At 36.8% G+C, this 20471-nt stretch overlaps 1 protein-coding gene across 2 annotated transcripts in view; it reads right to left on the reverse strand.

The window, feature by feature from the left end:
- Positions 1-13905, reverse strand: part of USP14 (ubiquitin specific peptidase 14) — a 44946-nt gene extending 31041 nt beyond the window's left edge. For both annotated transcript variants that reach the window (XM_046024537.1, XM_046024536.1), the window contains exons 1-2: positions 13744-13905; positions 10804-10836 (exon numbers count right to left, since the gene is read on the reverse strand). In XM_046024537.1, the coding sequence (XP_045880493.1) occupies positions 10804-10836; positions 13744-13905 (195 nt within the window). The remainder of the gene's footprint in view (positions 1-10803; positions 10837-13743) is intronic.
- Positions 13906-20471: the final 6566 nt, after the last annotated feature.

Consider the following 20471-nt stretch of genomic DNA (forward strand, 5'->3'; position numbering starts at 1 on the left):
GATATATATAAGGGAATATTTACATTCAACACATATGTAACATTCCATACAACAGAAAAACAATGAAGATGACACTGTCCCCTAAATCATATAATCCTGAAATGTTAACAAAATCTTACTATGGAAGATATAAACACATAACACAAAGAAAAGAGTAGGGAGGTTTAAAAAAAAAAAAAAAAGAGCCAAAAAATGGAGGTTTAAGAAGAAAAGAAGACAGTAAGAGAAGACAGAAATTTCCACATGAGGATTAAATTAGAAAGTTAAAAAGTTTGGGGCACCTGGCTGGCTTAGTCAGTAGAGCATGTGACTCTTGATCTTAGGGTTTTAACTCTGAACCCCATGTTGGGTGCAGAGATTACTTAAAAATAAAACCTTAAAAAAAATTTTTTTAAAGAAAATTAATAAGGATAACAGAGTCCTGAGAGCACCTATGTTGAAATCCAAAATCCTTCATTCTACCACCCATGATTTTAACTTAAACTTTCTGTGATAGCAGAAGGAATACTAAACCATCACTAAAAAATCTTTTTCCAAAGATTACCCTCAGGAAAACCAAATATTTAAAGGATGTACTAGCAAATAGTCTGTTATAAACATGATATAAAAGAAAGAAAATGGGGTGCCTGGGAGGCTAAGTCATTACACATCTGCCTTCAGCCCAGGTCATGATCCCAGGGTCCTGGGATCGAGTCTCGCATCAGGCTCCCTGCAGAGCAGGAAGCCTGCTTCTCCCTCTCCCACTCCCCCTGCTCATGTGCTCACTCTTGCTATGTCTCTCTCTGTCAAATAAATAAAATCTTACAAAAAAAAAAAGAAAGAAAAGAAAGAGTATCAGTAAATAACAGTAAACGTAAGAATATACCTATAAAATTTTAATAAGAAAACTATAAAGCTTTACTTAGGAATATAAAATACACCTAAATAATAAATTGAACGTCATTAACAGTTTCTAGACAGGAAAAATTACCGTAAAGATGTGATTCTAAATTATTACATGAATTTAATTTTTTTGAAACTTTACAAAGTGATTCATTCATATATACCAAGTTTATACCCATAATAACAGCTAAGAAATTTCTAAAAAATAAAGATTAAAACAATGCCATTTAAGAAGAAAATAGATTATACAATGAGGAATGTTGAGAAAAACTGGATAATTTAGAAAAAAAATATCATCAGCTCTCCACCTCACAGTATGCCATACCCAAAATCAATTAAAAGACTTAAGAAATAAAAAAAAGGGTGCCTAGGTGGGTCGGTGGGTTAAGCGTCCGACACTTGGTTTCAGCTCAGGTCATGATCTCATGGGTAGAGAGTATTGAGCCCCACAAGGATGGGCTCCACACTCAAACAGGAGTCTGCTTGAAGATTCCCTCCCTCAGCCCTTCCCCCAACCTGCGCCCACGCGCTCACACTCTTTCTCTTTAAAATAAATAAATCTTTTAAAATAAATAAATACATAAGACAAATAATTGCAAAAACATGTAAGTGAATTAAAAAAACCTTGCTTTGCTGGAATATTTTCTAAAAGTGACATAAAAGGTGAAAGGACTAATGTTACTACATAGTTCTTGAAAACTTCTATAAAACATTACCAGTCAAAATTTAAAAGGAAAAACGGTAAAAAGGTTACATTATATAGAAGCACATAAAAAAAAAAATCAGTAAAGCAAACAATAGAAAACTAGACAAAAGATATAAACAGTAAACAAAAGGGCTTAAAATAAATTAAGCTTCTACTGTAAGAAGCTAGAAAAAGTATACAAAGTAAAAGAAGGAAATAAAGCAAAGAGGTGAAATCAATAAAATAATAAATAAACAAACAAAAGTTGATTCTCTTGGGGGGGTAAATCCATGAAATTGACAAACCTCTGGGTAGATAATGAAGAAAGTTAGAGAGAAACCACAATTTGCCAATACCAGGGGGGCGAAAAAAAGAGAGAGAAAACATCACTAGAGACTCTAGAATTAAAGGACAGTAAGAATGTATTATGCCAATCAAGTTGACAATTTAAGCTGTAAATTAAATGGGCCGATTCCTTAAAAGATGTTAACTATTATCAAAACAGATGTCAAAGAAAACATAACATCAAGAGTCCTACATTTATTAAATACATTAGATTCCTAACTGAAAGTCTTCCCACAAAGAAAGCTCCAAGCTTCAATGGAGAATTCTATGAACCATTTAAAGAAAATCTCTTTCAGAAAACAAAAGAGGTGGGAATGCCTCCTAACCCATTTTATATGGCCAGGATTACACTGACAGCAAAAGCAGACAAAGACAAATCAAGAAAACTATAAACCAGTAATTCTCACAACTAGAAACACAAAATTCCTTTACAAAATACCACCAAATAGAATCCAGCAATATATAAAAAGGAAAATACATAATGACTAAGTGGGGTTTAGCCCAAGAATGAAAGGTTGGTTTATTATTTAAAAGAGTTGATGTATTTATTTCACCACATTAACAGATTAAAGGATAAAAAAATGACCCTTGCGCGAACCATAAGAGACTATGGACTCTGAAAAACAACCTGAGGGTTTTGAAGGGTCAGGGGTGGGAGGTTGGGGGAACAGGAGGTGGGTAATAGGGAGGGCACGCTTTGCATGGAGCACTGGGTGTTGTGCAAAAACAATGAATACTGTTATGCTGAAAAAAAATAAATAAAATGGGAAAAAAAAATGACCCTTGCAATAGATATGGAAAAAGTATTTGAAAAATTCAACTCCCATTCATGAATAAAAATTCTCAGCAAATTACAAATAGAGGAGAACTTCCTCAAACTAATGATGAACATCTATAAAACAACTCCAACAAAAACTGGAGATTTTTCTCCTAGATTCAGGAAAAAAAAAACAATGATGTGTACAATGTCAACCACTTCTACTCAACATTGTGCTGAATATCCTAACCGGTGCAGTAAAGCAAGGGAAAAAAAAAAGAGAAATAAAAGGCATGCAGATTGAAAAGGAAAAAATAAAACCATTCTTATTTCAACATGATTGTATGCTACCTATATAATCCTAAACACTAATATGTAAAAATCAGCAAAATCACAGGATACAAGATCAATATACAATAATTAATTCTATTTGTATATGTTAGCAATAAATAACTGGAAAATGACATTTGAAAAATGCCATTTATGATAGTATCAAATACTATGAAATACTTTATGACATTTAAAAAAACAGGTGTACGATCCTGTATTGAAAATAAAATGGTGCCTGAGTGGCTCAGCTAATTAAGCAACCAACTCTTGGTTTCAGCTCAGGTCATGATCTCATGGGTCGTGAGATCAAGCCCCTTTTGGGGCTCCAAGCTCAGCAAGAAGTCTGTTGAAGATTTTCTCCCTTTACCCCTCCCCTGATGCGCATGCATGTGTGTACATATTCTCTCTCTCAAATAAAAAAATCTTTAAAAAAAGAAAAGAGAAAAAAAATAGGGCCCCTTGGTGGTTCAGTAGGTTAAACGTCTGCCTTTGGCTCAGGTCATGATCCCAGGGTCCTGGGATCAAGCCCTGCATTGGGCTCCCTGCTTGGCAGGGAGTCTGCTTCTCTCTCTTCCTCTGCCCCCCACTCAAGCACATACTTTTGTTCTCAAATGAATAAATAAAATCTTTAAAACAAAAGAAAAAAATATATAAAACATTGTTGTGGGAAATTTTTTTCAGAAGATTCAAGATGTCCCAATTTGGGGGGTCCTAGCTGGCTCCGTCAGTTAAGCATCCGACTCTTGATTTTGGCTCAGGTCACGATCTCAGGGTTGTGAGATCAAGCCCAACATGAGGCTCCATGCTGGGCATGAAGCCTGCTTTAGATTCTCTCTCCCCCTCTCCCAATGCCACTGCCCCTCCCCCGCCACTCACACATACAAGCTCTCTCTCAAAATAGAAAAATGTTTAAAAAATTTTTAAAAAGACATCCCAGTTTGATATATAGTATCAATGTAATTCCAATCAAAATCCCAGAAGACTCTTGTGGAAAATAAACTGAATCTAAAATGTCCAAAGGACATGCAAAGACTTTAGAATAGCCAATAAATTTTGAAAAAGAAGAACAATCTGGACTCCTACTACTTGATTTCAAGTCTTGAATAACCAAGACGGTGGGGAGTGGATACTGGTGTAAAGGTACATATACAAATCAGCAGAACAGACTCCAGAAACAGACTTAACATGTGCTCATACAACTGAACACTCATATGAAAAAAATAAACCTTCACCACTACTTAACAACAAACACAAGAGTCTGCTCAAAACAGATGATACACCTAAGTATAAAAAGATAAAACTTGTAAAAGTTTTAGAAAACAGAAGTCTCTTGTGACCTTGACACAGGCAAAGATTTCTTAGATGGGATACAAACAGTCAAAACCATAAAAGAAAGAAATTGACAGGTTGTACTTGAACAAAATTTAAAATTTCTACTCAAAAAAACATTTTTATAAAATCGAAAAAATCAGAAACTGAGAGAAAATATCACAGCAGATATATCTCACAAAAGACTTGATCCCAGTATGCATTCTTTATATGCAAGTAAGAAAATAACCCATTTAAAAATACATAAAGATCTGAACAGACGTTTCACAAAAAGATATAAAAGGTGCCAATAAGCTTAAAGCGTTCAATACCATCAGTCATCATATAAATGTAAACTAAAACCACAAGGAAGTATCACTACACACCCACCAGAATGACTTAAAGAAAAATAACTGACAACAGTCAAATGCTGTGATGGTAGAACAACTGGATCTACCATTTACTGTTCCTAAGAATGTAGAATGATACCACCATCACTTTGGAAAGTATCTGGCAGTTTCTTACAAAGTTAAACACATACTTAACCATAAGACCCAGCAATTTCACTCACAGGTTATTTACTCAAGAAAAAGGAAAATATGCATCTACAAAAATGAAGGTTCCCAAGCAGTTCTGTTCATAACAGTCTAAAAGTAAAAACAAAAATATCCATCAACAGATGAACATACGTGCACACACATAAAAGGGACCAAAATTTTACAATGGGCAAAACTACCCAACATATGGAATTGTAGCCTCAAAAAAGAGGAGAGAGAAGGGCACACAGAAAACAAACTTAAATAGCTTAAACTTTTCCAAATTTAATAAAAACTATAAACTCACAAATCCAAGAAACTCAAACAGAATAAATATAAGCAAACCTCTCCAAGACATGTAATTAAATTGCTGAAAAGCAATCTCAAAGGCATCAGGAGGAACAAGACATATTATATGTAAAGGAATTAAGAATGACAACTATGCAGATCAGAAGACATTTTTAATGTATTCAAAGAAAAAACGTAAATCTTGAAATCTATACCTATCAAATATGTCTTTCAAAAATAAAGGCGAAATAAAGAGCTTTTCAGAAAAACAAAAGCAGAGAAAATTCATAGACATGCTCTGTAAGAAATGTGTAAGTTCTTGAAGCAGAAGAAAATGGTATCTGATAGAAATTTATATTTGGATCCAAAGGAAGAATGCCAAAAATGGTAAATGAGTTTTAAACATTTTTACTCTCTTTAAATGATAAATGACTATTTAAGGCAAAAATAGGAATGAAGTATAAGATTTCTAACATGTGGAAGTAAACTGTGTGACAACAATAGCACCAAGGACCAGGGAAATGGAAGCATACTATTTTAAGAATCTTATACTATACCTGAAGTCATTTGTTATTTAAGGCAGAGGATGATTAAAGATATGTAATATAAATCCTAGAGGAGCGGCTCAAAGTCATCATCTTAGCACCCTTATACCAAGAGTCAGCAAATTTTTCCTATTAAGGACCACATAACAAACATTTTAGGCTTTCTGGGCCATATACAGTCCATTAAAAATGATCAATAAACTCAGATGACCAAAATAGCATTGGTATGTTCTGGGACTACACAGAACCAAATGAGAAATATGTAACAGAAATGTATTAGAAAAAGGCCCAAATAAATGGAGATGAAACAACATAATTCCAAACAATCTACAGGTAAAAGAGCAAAAAACTAAACCAAAAAAACACCCACAACATAACAAAATATTTAACTGCATAATAAAAACATAGCACATCAAAAGCTGTGGCTACAACTACAAGTGATTAAACAGAAAATAATAATTTTAAGTGTCTACATAAGGAAAGAAGGTATTAAAAAAAAAAATCAATGATTTAAGCACACACCTTAAAAAGCAAGAAAATGAAGCAATTTAAACCCAAGGTAGAAAAAAAGAAAATAATGTAGAGTAAATATCAGTAAAGTGGAAAATGGATAATATATGAAGTAAACAAAGTAAACAATTGAAAAGAGTAATTGATAAATCCTTAGCAACACTGACCAAAAACAAAACACCAAAGGCTTATCAGGTATGGGAAGGGGGGAACATCAACAAATAAAGATAACAGATATAAAAGAATAATTAATGAACAGTCTGGATATTATGAACAACTTCATGCCAATAAATTCAATATATTTAAACAAATTTTCTCAAAGAGAAAATTCACCAAAACTGGCATAAAAAAACAGAAAATCTAAATACCCTTTATCTATTAAAGAAATTAAATATCAATCAAATTCTTAAAGAAAATCCAGGTCCAGATAAAATTCACTAGTAAATTATTTCAAGTATTTACAGAAATGCCAATCTTACACAAACTCATTTAGAAAAGAAAGGGCAATACATTGCCAAATAAAAATATTAATACCTCTCATGAACATATATACAAATACCTTTTTTTTTTAAATGAGAAAATTAAATCCAGCAATGTATAAGGGAGATAAATAAACCATGACTCAATGGGTTTGTCCCAGTTCTCAAAGTGTTTGTGAACCCCTACTGGTCTCTGAAATTCTTTCACAAGGCCAGCAAGATCAAAACTATTTTCATAATACTACGATGTTACTGTCCCTTTTTCACTGTGCTGACATCTGCACTAATGGTGGTAAATCACTTGAGGCTAAAAATTTTTAACAGTTTAGCACATATCAAAGTAATGATATAAAATAAATTGGTAACAATGATTATTGATTTTATTAAATCTCGATCTTTGAATACATTTCTTTGTGATATTCTGTGTTACGAAATGGGAAGTTCCCATTCAAAAAAGACTTACTTTCCTGGCAACCAAGATCTCCTTCAGTAGGTGAATAAAACTCTGGTACATCCATAAAATGGACTATATTCAGCACTAAAAAGAACTATTCTATCAAAGCCATGAAGAGACATGGAGGAAATTTAAATACATATTACTAAGTGAAAGAAAGGACACATCTTGTAGGATTCCCAATACATGACACTCTGGAAAAAGGCAAAACAACGGAGACAGTAAAAATATCAATCGTTGTCAGGGGGTTGAAGGGATGAACAGGCAGAGCACACAGAATTTTGGGGACAATAAAACTACTCTATATGACACTATAATGGTGAATACATGTCATTATACATTTGTCCAAACCCACAGAATGTATAATATCAACAGTGAATCCTTACGTAAACCCTGGACTTTGGGCAACAATGATGTGTCAATTTAAGTTCATCAATTATAACAAATGTGGGATGCCTGGGTGGCTCAGTTGGTTAAGTTTCTGCCTATAGGTCAGGTCATGAAACAGGGACCCAGGATCAAGTCCCACATGGGGCTCCTTGCTCAGCAGGGAGCCTGCATCTCCCTCTGCCTGCTGCGCCCCCTGCTTGTGTGCTCACACACGTGCCTGCACTCTCTCTCTCTGACAAAATCTTAAAAAAAAAAAATTATAACCAATGTGCCATCCTGGTAGGAGATGTTGGTAATGGAGGAGGCTTCTGCCTGTGTGGGGAAGAGGATATATGGGAAAGCTCTGTTTCTTCCACTCAGTTTTTGCTGTGAACCTAAAACTGTTCTACAAAATAAAGTCTATTAAAAATATATCAGAGGAGGGGCACCTGGGTGGCTTAGTCAGTTAAGCATCTTTTTTCGGCTCAGATCATGATCCCAGGGTCCTGGGATTGAGCCCGGCATCGGGCTCCCTACTCAGTGAAGAGCCTGCTTCTCCCTCTCCCTCTGCCTGCTGCTCTGCCTACTTATGCTCTCTGTCAAATAAATAAAATCTTAAAATATATATATAAATATATGGGGCACCTGGGTAGCTCAGTTACTTAAGCATCCAATGCTTGATGTCCAACTCAATTTTGGCTAAGGTCACGATGTCAAGGTTGTGAGATGGAGACCTGTGTCAGGCTCTTGCTAGGCACAGAGCCTGCTTAAGATTCTCTCTCTCACTTTTTCTGTCCCTACCCACTCCTTCTCTAAATAAATTACATACACACACACATATGAAAATAATCAATAGAAATAACACATCTTACCAAAACATGATCATTTTCTTCAGGATAGCTTATGTTAAATGTATGAGTTGCAAATAGACTAGTTACTTTTTCAGTATCATTTTTACTTAAAACTGCAAATTATGGGTTTTTAATACTCAAGTATTTAGCCAATATTTCTCAAATAAATGATGTGAGCTTGCTGCTTTAGGAAAAACAAATGACTACATAAAGTTGCCAATGACAAAATTAGAGCTGTCGAGTGAAAATTCAAATTTTCTATCTGTCACTGTATACTTGGCGCCTTCTGAATTATAGCCAAGTAGATTTCTACGCACAAAAAGTTACTGATGTGGTTTCTACCACAAACTAACCAATAATTAGCTATTACATGTTGAGTTTGGGTGTACTATGAAAGATGAATGTTCACAATTTTATCAGAAAAGATACCTCCCTTTTGAAACTATTTATGTGAGGCCAGATTTATTATACATACCTCAACTAAAACAACTTATCACAGCAGACTGAATATAAAAGCAACTATGAGAATTCGATTATCTTCTATTAAGACAGATTTTCAAGAGATGTGCGAAAATATAGAGCACTGCCAGTCCTTTTACAATATTTCTAGGGAAACATTTAAAAATACAAAATTAACATGTAATGGGTTTGTCATTGTTATTTCTAAATAAATAGACTTTTTGTTTTAATTTCTAATATGGTAAATGCCAATAGATATAAACTAATATATATGAAACTCTTTGGGGTTTAAAAATAATAATTTTTAAGAGTGCAATTAGGGCTGCAAAAAAAAAAATTTGAGGGTTGCACATCCCAGGAATGCAATATTTAACAATTAAAAATCAATGAGGGGTGCCTGAGTAGCTCAGTCAGTTAAGCGTCTGCCTTCTGCTCAGGCCATGATCTCAAGTTCTGGGATAGAGCCCCACATCTGGCTCCCTGCTAGGTAGGGAGTCTGCCTCTCCCTCCCGCTCTGCTCCTCCGCGCTGTTCAAGCACTCTCTCGCTCTCTCTCTCAAATACATAAATAAATAGACAAACTTAAAAAAATTAAAAATAGAGGCGCCTGGGTGGTTCACTGGGTTAAAGTCTCTGCCTTCGGCTCAGGTCATGATCCCAGAGTCCTGGGATGGAGCCCTGCATCGGGCTCTCTGCTCAGCAGGGAGCCTGCTTCCCTTCCTCTCTCTCTGCCTGCCTCTCTGCCTACTTGTGATCTCTGTCTGTCAAATAAATAAATACAATCTTTAAAAAAATATAATAAGAATAAAAAAATCAATGAGATTAACTAGATTATCAGAATAAAGTAAGAAAATCGTATGATCTTTTTTAAAACTTAAAATTTGACAGCCATTCATAATTTTAAAAGTCCTAGTGAACAAGTTAGGATAAGACAAAGATGACCATTCTCACCACTTTCTATTCAACACTGTATAATAAGAAGTCCTAGCCTAGGGAAATAAGGCAATAATAAGAAATAAAAGTCATAAAGATTGGAAAGGAAGAAGTAAAAATACCTCTATTTGCAGATAACATGCTCATGTACATAAAAAACCCTACTGGAATCTAGAAAATAACTAATGAAACTATTAAGTGAATTTAGCAAGGTCACAGGATGAAAATAAACTATGTTTTTATAACCTACCCATGAATACTGGAAAACAAATTTTTTTTTAAAATATCATTTAACAGCCACGAAACCTTAAGTCCAAAGAATCTAACAAAAACCATGAAGAGCCTACACTAAGAAGCTACAAACTCAGTTTAGGAGAATATAAAGACCTCAACAGAGTACATCATTTTAAGGATTTTATACTAAATAATACTAAATATTGTTAAGATGGCCATTTTCCCCAAACTGAACAAAGAACCAATACGATCTTAAAATTCCAAGAGTTCATTTGTAAAAACTGACAGACTTATTCTAAAATTAAAAGGAAAAGCAAAAAGCTAAAATATTCTTGCAGTAGTTGGAGAACTTATACTATCTCACTTCAAGACTTCTTAAAAGCTTTAATCACTAAGACCATATGTACTAGCATAAGTTATAATCAAGGGACGCCTGAGAGGCTCAGTTGGTTAAGCGGCTGCCTTCGGCTCAGGTCATGATCCCAGCGTCCTGGGATCGAGTCCCACATTGGGCTCCTGGCTCAGCAGGGAGCCTGCTTCACCCTCTGCCTCTGCCTGCAACTCTGTCTACCTGTGCTTGCTCTCTCTCTCTCTAATAAATAAATAAAATCTTTAAAAAAAATAATAATAAGTTATAATCAAATATATCAATGAAAGAGGAATCGAAAGTTAATCTGCAATGGATTTTCCCATGACAAGTCAATGGGAAAAAGAGAGTATTTTCAATAAATAGTGCTGGAACAACTGGATATATCTATGGAAAAAAGGCATCTGCAATGCATTTGTGTATAATAATTAAGAAACTGAATTACAGTAAATGCTCTTAGGATAATACTTACATTTTTTATTTTGAGGTTTCCCCAGTCATCATCCTGTTTTAAAAACAAATGAAAAACATTTAGCCACCCCTATATAATTTGAACATATTCTAAAAATCAATGAATTTTAAGCTACTCCAAAATAGAATTTTTTTGCAGATTTTTACTTATTTAAAAAATAAATTTATTTTAAAAATTACCTATTAAAAAAAGCAATTTTTACTTAAAATTACTATAATCAAAAGTATTTTGTTTTAAATGCAGTGTTACAGTCAGTAAGTCTTACAATTGCTTTGACTACATTGGGGTCCTGTGGGGGGGTAGGGAGAGAAAAAATGAAAATAAAAGGGGACCAGGGAGGGAGACAAACCTTACGACACTCCACCTCAGAAAACAAACTGAGGGTTGCTGGGGGGTGGCAGGGTGGGAGGCATAGGGTGGCTGGGTTATGGACACTGGGGAGGGTATGTGCTATGGTGAGTGCTGTGAATTGTGTTAAGACTGATGACTCACAGACCTGTACCCCTGAAACAAATAATACATTATCTGTTAATAATTTTAAAAAAACAATTGCTTAAACTACAAAAGATACTATCTAAAAACAATAAACCTGACTGTACTAAACCTTGATGATAGATATTAATTTTTCTCCATGTTTCTTACATGCATGCACCCAGCAAAACTAATAATTAGCTTATGTGACAGGAATTAAGAGTAACTTATGAAATAAGGTCTAAATATAATTACAATGATTATATAATTTACTGTCCAAAGCAGGAGATTCTTTTTTTTCTTTTTCTTTTTTTTTTCAAAGCAGATTCTTAAGAATGAAAGTGCTATTAAAAATTATACCAGGAAAAAAAAAAAAAATTATACCAGGAGGAGCGCCTGGGTGGTTCAGTGGGTTAAAGCCTTTGCTTTCGGCTCAGGTCATGATCCCAGGGTCCTGAGATCGAGCTCCTCCGCCTCGCTCAGGCTCTCTGCTCAGCAGGGAGCCTGCTTCCTCCTCTCTCTGTGCCTACCTCTGCCTACTTGTGATCTCTCTCTGTCAAATAAATAAAATCTTTAAAAAAAAAAAATTATACCAGGAATACCGAAGCAAACTACCCTTAATGACATTTGCTGTGTCCACAAATGTTTTTCAAGTCCTAAATTTCACATCTATGAAGTAATATTTTCACTTCAATATAATCAAATAAAACAATTTTTTTTATGCCAAGACTGGCCCTCAGACATCTTGTCCTACCACATACCTCAGCTAAACTCTTTCCCTTCACAGAATAAATTCATTTCCACATAACTTCTTTTTCAGACAAAATGCCAGGCACCCAGTATGCTTCCCTTTGGTAGTACCAATTTTTTCTTTGGGCATCATGCTTCAAAGTGCAACAGTAACTTTCTAAATATCCTTCTCAGTTTAAAGTCCATTTCTATTAATCATAAGGAATGATAACTATATACATGCTCCCTCAGTTCCCTTATGGGAGGTCACACAAAGCTGAAAATAAAAAAAAAAGATTTGCTTGGCTTGTAAATCACATGCTCTTCTGGTAACCTGCGATATGTTACTTAAATCTCTCTGATGCTAAATTTTCTCATTTATTAAATTATAAAATACATTTATTCCCATTTTTACAATATACAGAGTTGAGAATTAAAGAAAATAAGAGCCTGGCACAGAATAATTATTCAATAAGCGATTACTATTAGTAGTCAGTTTCATTTAATTACTATTTCTCTGTAATTCTCCATAGTACACCACCAGTATACAGCTCATCACAAATTCAGTTCTCAAGCCACTAATGACTAAAAAGCTCATACTGCAACTTGGAGGGGAAACAATGTTTTCTTCACCAACATCAATTTCACTGCCTACCTGACAGGGGCAACCAAGCCACATCTCTAAAGTTAACTATAGCTCTTGGCATTTCACACCTAACTCTTGAGGGTATTATTTTTTTAAAACTATATTTCCATAGTCTTACAAACAGTAATATTTGCATGTTTTTGTGGCCCATCACCAATGACACCAGGAAGCTTAGACTCCTAACTGTAGTCAGTATGACCATCCCAAGGAAACTAAAGGAAAAATTATGTTTGCTCTCTCTTTTAACAGAAATATTTTCTCAGGGCGCCTGAGTGGCTCAGTGGTTTAAGCCGCTGCCTTCGGCTCAGGTCATGATCTCAGGGTCCTGGGATCGAGTCCCACGTCCGGCTCTCTGCTCTGAAGGGAGCCTGCTTCCCTCTCACTCTCTCTGCCTGCCTCTCTGCCTACTTGTGATCTCTCTCTGTCAAATAAATAAATAAAATCTTTAAAAAAAAAAGAAATATTTTCTCCTGCCTCCAAACAGGTTTTACATAGCAATTACTCCCTAAGTGATAAGAGCTCTTTTTCAATGAGTAGAATATGAAACAGGCCAAGAAAATTAACAGTTTTCCAGTATTCCAGAAGTGAGGCTTTGGTAAAGATGTTGAAATATTCTGAATTTCAACATTTGAATGCATGTACAAAAATACCTTCTGTAGTCTTTTTTTAATCTACCATATTGTTCCATATTTTTAAGAGATAAAATTTTCTCCACCCCATAACAAAACTACTAAGGATGTATAGATTTTTATATTAATCTAAACAAAATAAAATATTTTTAACACACCCTCACCAGGAAAAAAAATCCAAACAACAGAGATAAATGGAAAATTCCCCACTCCCCTGACTCCTATGAGTATTCAGTGATACAATGCATTTTAAAATAAAAATTTTAATGATGCTTCTATAATATAGTGTTTTGAAATGGCTACAGTGTTCCTTTCTACACTAACATGAATAAGAAAGTTTTAAATTCACAGACTATACACTCTCAACAAATTAAAAAATATATATACCTCAAATGCTACATTTTCTGGTGCTTGTTTCCACTAATTATATAATAGTATATAATGAAAATCTGGACTAAATTTTACCTTCAATGTTCCTCCTTTCACCATAACTTTCTGTCTGGCCGGTTGGACTCCAGTGAGTGCAAAAAGCTGAGCCTTGAACACCATTGGAGGTTCATCAGTGTTCAATTCTACACCTTCAAATTTCTCCTTTCCCCATTTCACAGTAACTGCAAACAAAACCATAATTTATTTTTTTCATTTATAAAAATAAGACATATTTAAAAAAATAAATAAATAAAATAAAGCATATTTAAAACAGGTGTAGGAATGCAGATTCTGAATTTTAAGAAGAAAGGTTCCATGGGAGAATTGAAAGATGTGGTTCCTATGCAAGAGGTGGTCAAATATTAAGAATCCAAATATTAGGGGCGCCTGGGTGGCTCAGTGGGTTAAAGCCTCTGCCTTCGGTTCAAGTCATGATCCCAGGGTCTTGGGATTGAGCCCCGCATCAGGCTCTCTGCTCAGTGGGGAGCCTGCTTCCTCCTCTCTCTCTGCCTGCCTCTCCACCTACTAGAGATCTCTGCGTCAAATAAATAAACAAAATCTTTTTAAAAAATCCAAAAATTAAAAGATGCAGAAATTTCAAAATTAAAAATTAAAAAATACAGAAATCTTTCTTCAGTCATTTGGATGGCTGTTAAAAAAAGAAGTCAACAAAGAAGAAAATACCAAGTGCTGGTGAGAATGTAGAAAAACTAGAACCCTTGAACATTCCTGATGGGAATCTAAAACAGTACAGCCACTGCAGAAAAAAGTATGGTGGTTCCTCAAAAAATTAAACTTACCATATGATCCAGGAATTCCATTTCTAAGTATATACTCAAAAGCATGAAGGAGGGACTCAAACTGCTATCTGTATATCCCTGTTCATAGTGCATTATTCCCAAAAGAATCAAAGATGTGAGTGACCCAAGTGTCCATCAACAGATAAACAGATGAACAAAATGTGGTACAGACCTACAATGGATATTATTTAGCCTTAAAAAGTAATGAAATTCTTATACATATTATACAACATGGATGAACCTTGGAGACATTATGCTAAACAAAGTAAGCCAGATGCCAAAAGTCAAACATTATGATTTCCCTTATGTGAGGTATCAACAGTAGTCAAATTCATAGACAGAAAGTAGGATGGTGGTTGCCAGGAGGCTGGAAGGAAGAGGAAATGGAGAGTTACTGTTCAATGGGTACAGAATTTCAGTGTAGGAACATAAAGCTCTGAAGGTGGATGGTGATGACAGTCGCACAACAATATGAATGTACTTAACGCCAAAAATGTACACTTAAAAATGGTTTAAGCAGTACATTTTTGGTTACATATATTTTACAATATAATAAAAAAAGTCTATTGGCCTCATTGAAATATCTGACTTTTGAAATAACATAAAAGTAAGAAAACAATATACATAGCTTGCCACTGAAAACTTCATACCTACTCAAATAAGAATCTCACAAGAGTTGTCTTTTTTCCCAATAAAACCAAAATATGAAAAACTAATCCTTACTCCAAATCCCAACTCCTTCACTAGTTCAATTAATGTGTTTAACATTCATTCAGTAAGCCCCAGAACAAGCACAAGCTCTAGGAAGATTCTATGAAGTTAGAATCTAATAAAAGGGAGAAAAGGTAAAAATAATTAACAATACAATATAAATATAAATATTATAAATGTCAGAGGATCACAAAGGAATGCTTCATGAGTGAAAGACTGCCTGGAGGAAGTGGTAACTTCTCTTTGAGTTGAGTCTCAAAGAAAAAAATTAAGTGTTAGCCTAAATATAAGCACTCCTGGAAAAGATAAGAAAAACATCAAAAGCATAAAACTGCATTTTGTGCTCCGAGATTTAAGTAATTCCCTGAGAGAGGGGGGAGGAAACTGAAACTGGAAGCTGGCCAAGGAGAAAGTCACAAAAGATAACATGTCATGCTAAAACATACAGGCTTTGGGTTTTATGTTATAGAAATGCAGTATCTGTCAAAGGTTTTCAAAAACGCCACTTTAGTCTGGTTTGAACATCAGAACGTTCTAGCAGCAGCTGGGAAAAATGGGTTTGAAGAGGACACAGCTGTAATATTGAAATAAACTAGGAACAGAGAACAATGTACAAGCAAAAGATTAAACTAAACTAAAACAGTACTAGAAATGAGGAGGAACCTATCTGAAATTAATTTAGCTATGTCACCATGAGCAAGTTACTTAAATTTTTTTGTTTATCCATCAAAGAGAATTATACTGGTGTCACAAGTTATGCTGAAGGTTAAAACAAAGCAACATGTATAAAAATACTACCTTTGTGCGAGGTATACAGGTGTCCATTAATTTTAACAGCACTTAACCATATACGAATCTATTTAATTTTCTATTAAAACTTATGAAATAGTACTTAAAATATTCTCATTTTAATATAGGGGTTTTTTTGCAGAAACTGAAAATATAAATTCTCAATATGGAGAGGTCAAAGAAGAAACCTTAGAAGCCTACTTCAATTCTCTCATTTTGGAAATAAGGGAAAGATATGGTTAAAATATTTAAGACAGAACTTAATGTTAAGATAGATAGTTGGGTGAATACAAGCATTTCTTGAGGGGAACAAAGAGAGGTTGGTGGTGTTGTATGAGTCTACCAGTGTGTTTAAGTATTAGCATACACTGGTATTTATCGCCATCACTTAATTAATAACCCCTCAATTCTACATTGCATAAATAGAATATTTCAAGTACCATTCTACTGTTAATCTTGGCTTTAGAAAGAGGTTGAGCAATCATTAAAGCATTCGGTTCAAGATTCTAGAACACCAAGAATCCACATCGAAATTAAACATTGTTCCTTTGATCCATATCATTCTTTGGAAATGCTGAATCTTCAATAAAGAAATTATGATGGAGTTAGGAATGGCCAATGAATCACACATTCACTGCGAACCAAAGTCACCACATACGTTTTAGGTGCCATTTTGAAAAAAGGACTAAGAACAGCAAGGTCCATTAACTAAGTGAAAATGTGATCCCTGGCTAATACCTTGGCCTGCCTCAAGCAAAATAAAATAAAAACTGCCAAACGCCACTTAAAAGGAAATGACGCCTGCGGGTATTTGTGGTCACCTAAGTCTCAAAGCTTAACATCATGCTTCAGACGTAGAAACCCAATATAACGTTTGATGAAAACAGTAAGTTCACAATCTACCTCGGGATAAAACTGAAATTAGTACAAAAGGGGTGTCTGAGCCAAAGGCAGCAAGGGGTAAGCTATCGGAAGCTGTTAAGGGAAACCCGAAGCACCCTGAAAGCTAACCGTCCATCCCAGGTCCTTCCATCCCTCCCTTTCCTCAGGCTTCCCCCTCCCTACCCTCTCCTTCCGCAGCGACCACTGACGAGTCCAAGCAAATCCCACTACACCTCTAGCCTGGTCCCGGGGGCCTCGGGACACACCCTCACCTCTCCTGCCTCACTAGGACATGACAGAAAAACTATTCTGCAGAGTCACCACTCCCAGAAGCTGACTCGCGCTCCCCATCCCCACTCCCACCCACCCGGCCGGAGGGGACAGCGATCCCTCAGGTTGCAGAGCTCGGAAACAGCAGGCGGAGAGAAAAGGGCCAGGGTCGTTGCCCACCGCAGTAGCCCCCACCAATGCCTGCCCGTCCCCTCCCCCGCCCCATGCTCAGCCGGGTGCTGGCCCTGCAGGTCCGGCCTACTCAGAGGCCTAGCGCAGGACGGAAGTGCATGGCTAGGAAGGAGCTCACCGGAATAAAGCGGCATGGCGGCGGAAGAGGCGGCGGCGGTGCAGGAAGGCTGGGCCTGGCAAGGGCGACGAAGGGAAAGGAACGCGATGTAGCTGTGGCAGCGGCCGAGGCAGAGGCGCGGTAGTGGCGGCAGCACGGGTGCGACGAGAGTCTCATTCAAACCGGCCACTGGCGATGACGCAGCAACACGCAGTTTGCCGCCGCAGAACCACAGGGCGACTGCAGGAGAAGACCCGACGGGCTGAGCCGGCGAGGCGGGGCCCGCAGGGTGGAGAGCTAAGGGAGGTGGAAGCGGAGCCGCGCGAGGCGGCGGGCAAGCGCGGGCACGCGGCCCCTGCACCAGTACAGGTGCACGCCTGCGCATTGCCCTGTGCTGCCCGCGCCCGCCACAAAGTGGGCTGGCCCTGCCCTCCTGGCCCCTGCTGCATGCCAACCATGTGCCCCGCAACTATCTTTTAAAGAAAGTCTTTCTGCCCTTTTTCGAAAGAGGGGTTCCATTCGAGCTGGGCATTTTTCCCCTTGTTAATGTAGCGGGTAAAAAAAAACAACAACAACTCAGGCCTTGCTCCACCCCCCTCACCTGGGTCTACTGAATAAAAATACCCAGCTCTCCCTTTTAGGATTTTATGACAAAATGCGTGTCAGAAGACTTTGAATGCTGCAGAGATAGGCCTGCCTTGATTGTAATGTGTTACTGTTGTTCCTCAAAACCGGTTTGGACTCTAGGTTAAATCCAGTGAGAAGAAAAAATAAAAATAAAATAAAATGCCCTATGATGGTGAGAGTTGCCCATTCCTCTTGTCTTGGACCAATTTCCCCAATCTGGAAAAAGAGGGAATTCAACTGGGTTGTTTCTGAAGCCTCTTCAAACTCAAAATTGTCATGGGAAAGGTAAATTCAAGCATTCTAGATGAGAAGTAGAGCCTATTATAAGGGCCTATTTAGCCAGAGCGGTTCCATCTTGGATTAAAGTCATTTTTTTGTTTATGCAGTAAAACTTAAACTGTCCTTGTCCCCCTTCCCCCCAGGGGAAAAAAAAGCTAGCAGAGAGGGGTCATCCTCGCTGTAAGAGGCGCGGCCCCGAACGTTTGGTTTGATTCTTGATGCTTGGCGCGAAATAAAGCTTTGCTTGACTTTCACTTTGTATCAGTCTCGCTCCTTTAATCACGGATCTATTATTGGGGGACCTAACACCTATAAGTTAAAGAAGAAATTCAAGTCAAATTTGAGGTACTTTCTTGCCTCAGAGAGGCTTTATTACTATTCTAAATGCTGCAAAAGTGTTGAAACTGTCCATATTTCAAGACGTAAATTGTCCACATTTCAAAACGCTACAATCCACTTAGAGACCGATTTTATGAATATACATCAGGAGTCTTATTCACCCTTCACTACATCAAGACCTATGAGCATAGGATCCAAAACGTGATGGAAACAACACAATGATGCTATAGAATTTTTAAAAAGATTTTGTTTATTTATTTGACAGAGATCACAAGTAGGCAGAGAGGCAGGCAGAGAGAGAGGGGGAAGCAGGATCCCTGCTGCACACACAGCCGGATGCAGGGCTCAATCCCAGAACCCTGGGATTATGACCTGAGCTGAAGGCAGAGGCTTAAACCCACTGAGCTACCCAGGCACCCCTAGAATATCTTTTAAAGTGATGTAATATTAAGGGGAAACAGTATATCAAACTTACTGAGCATTATGATTGCAAGTACCTAAAATTAAAATTAATAGTCATAAAGACTCGCCCACATCCAGTTATTACTAGCTGTGTGACCTCTCAACTCCAGTTTCCTTCTTTGAAATCAAGAATAATAGCTATATTAAAGGATTCTTCTGAAGATTAAGTAAGATACATATAGAAGATCCTTAGCACAGTGCATTGCACCTAGTATAGCGATTACAGATTACACAATAAAAACTCCAGAGGGATTTTGTAGGGTATGGTTAGAGCACCACACCATGGGTTGCTTTATTCTCTATTTCCCAAATGTTCGGTTATGTATTTCTATAAAAATATCTTTTTATTTCATTTTAATTCCAGTGTAGTTACCATACAGTTCTCTATTAGTTTGGGATGTAAAATATAGCAAGTCAACAATTCCATACAACACACGTGCTTATCACAAGTGGACTTCTTGACCCCATCACCTATTTCACCCATTCCTGACCCCCATCCCCTCTGGTAACCATCCTTTTGTTCTCTCTATAATTAAGAGCCTGGTTCTTGGCTTGTTTCTTTTTCCTAAAATATATATTTAAAAATATACTGGAGGGGTGCCTGGGTGGCTCAGTCAGTTGAGCCACTGCCTTCAGCTCAGGTCATGATCCCAGGGTCCTGGGATCAAGCCCTGCATTGGGATCCTTGCTCAGCAGGAAGTCTGCTTCTCCCTCTCCCTCTGACCCTGCTTGTGTTCCCTTTCTCGCTGTGTCTCTCTGTCAAATAAATAAATAAAATCTTTTTAAAAAATATATATATATATAGGAAAAATCCCTTATGGGAAAAATCTTTGTTGCTCTGTACGATGTTCACATTAAGGGAGGTCCTAAAGATGGAAAGATGACCCTGGAAATCCTTCTCTATACTGTGCTCTCATTGTACCTTGTTTTCCCTCCAGTAACTTTCATCAAACTTATGTTCCTTTAATGTCTGTATTCCCCCACCAGCCTATGAACAGAAATCGTGGCTGTCCAGTAGGCACTCTGGAATTATTTGATGCTATGAGAACTGGATGTGAGAGCAACCAATTTTGAACTTAACTCATTCTATACACACCCAAAGAGCCTTCCAGAACAAATCTGTTTTCACTCACATTGACCAACGCTTCAGTAAAACTAACTTCTTTCCTGGTTGTAGGACAAGAACCTGAGTTTAAGACAAATGGAACAGAGTGAAGATGTGGACCAGTGCTAGCAACTAAAAGGAAGCATGAAAGGTGCCTGGGTGGCTGAGTGGGTAAAGCCTCTGCCTTCAGCTCAGGTCAAGATCCCAGAAC

This window comes from Meles meles, chromosome 12 (assembly GCF_922984935.1).
Source record: "Meles meles chromosome 12, mMelMel3.1 paternal haplotype, whole genome shotgun sequence".
NCBI lineage: Eukaryota > Metazoa > Chordata > Mammalia > Carnivora > Mustelidae > Meles > Meles meles.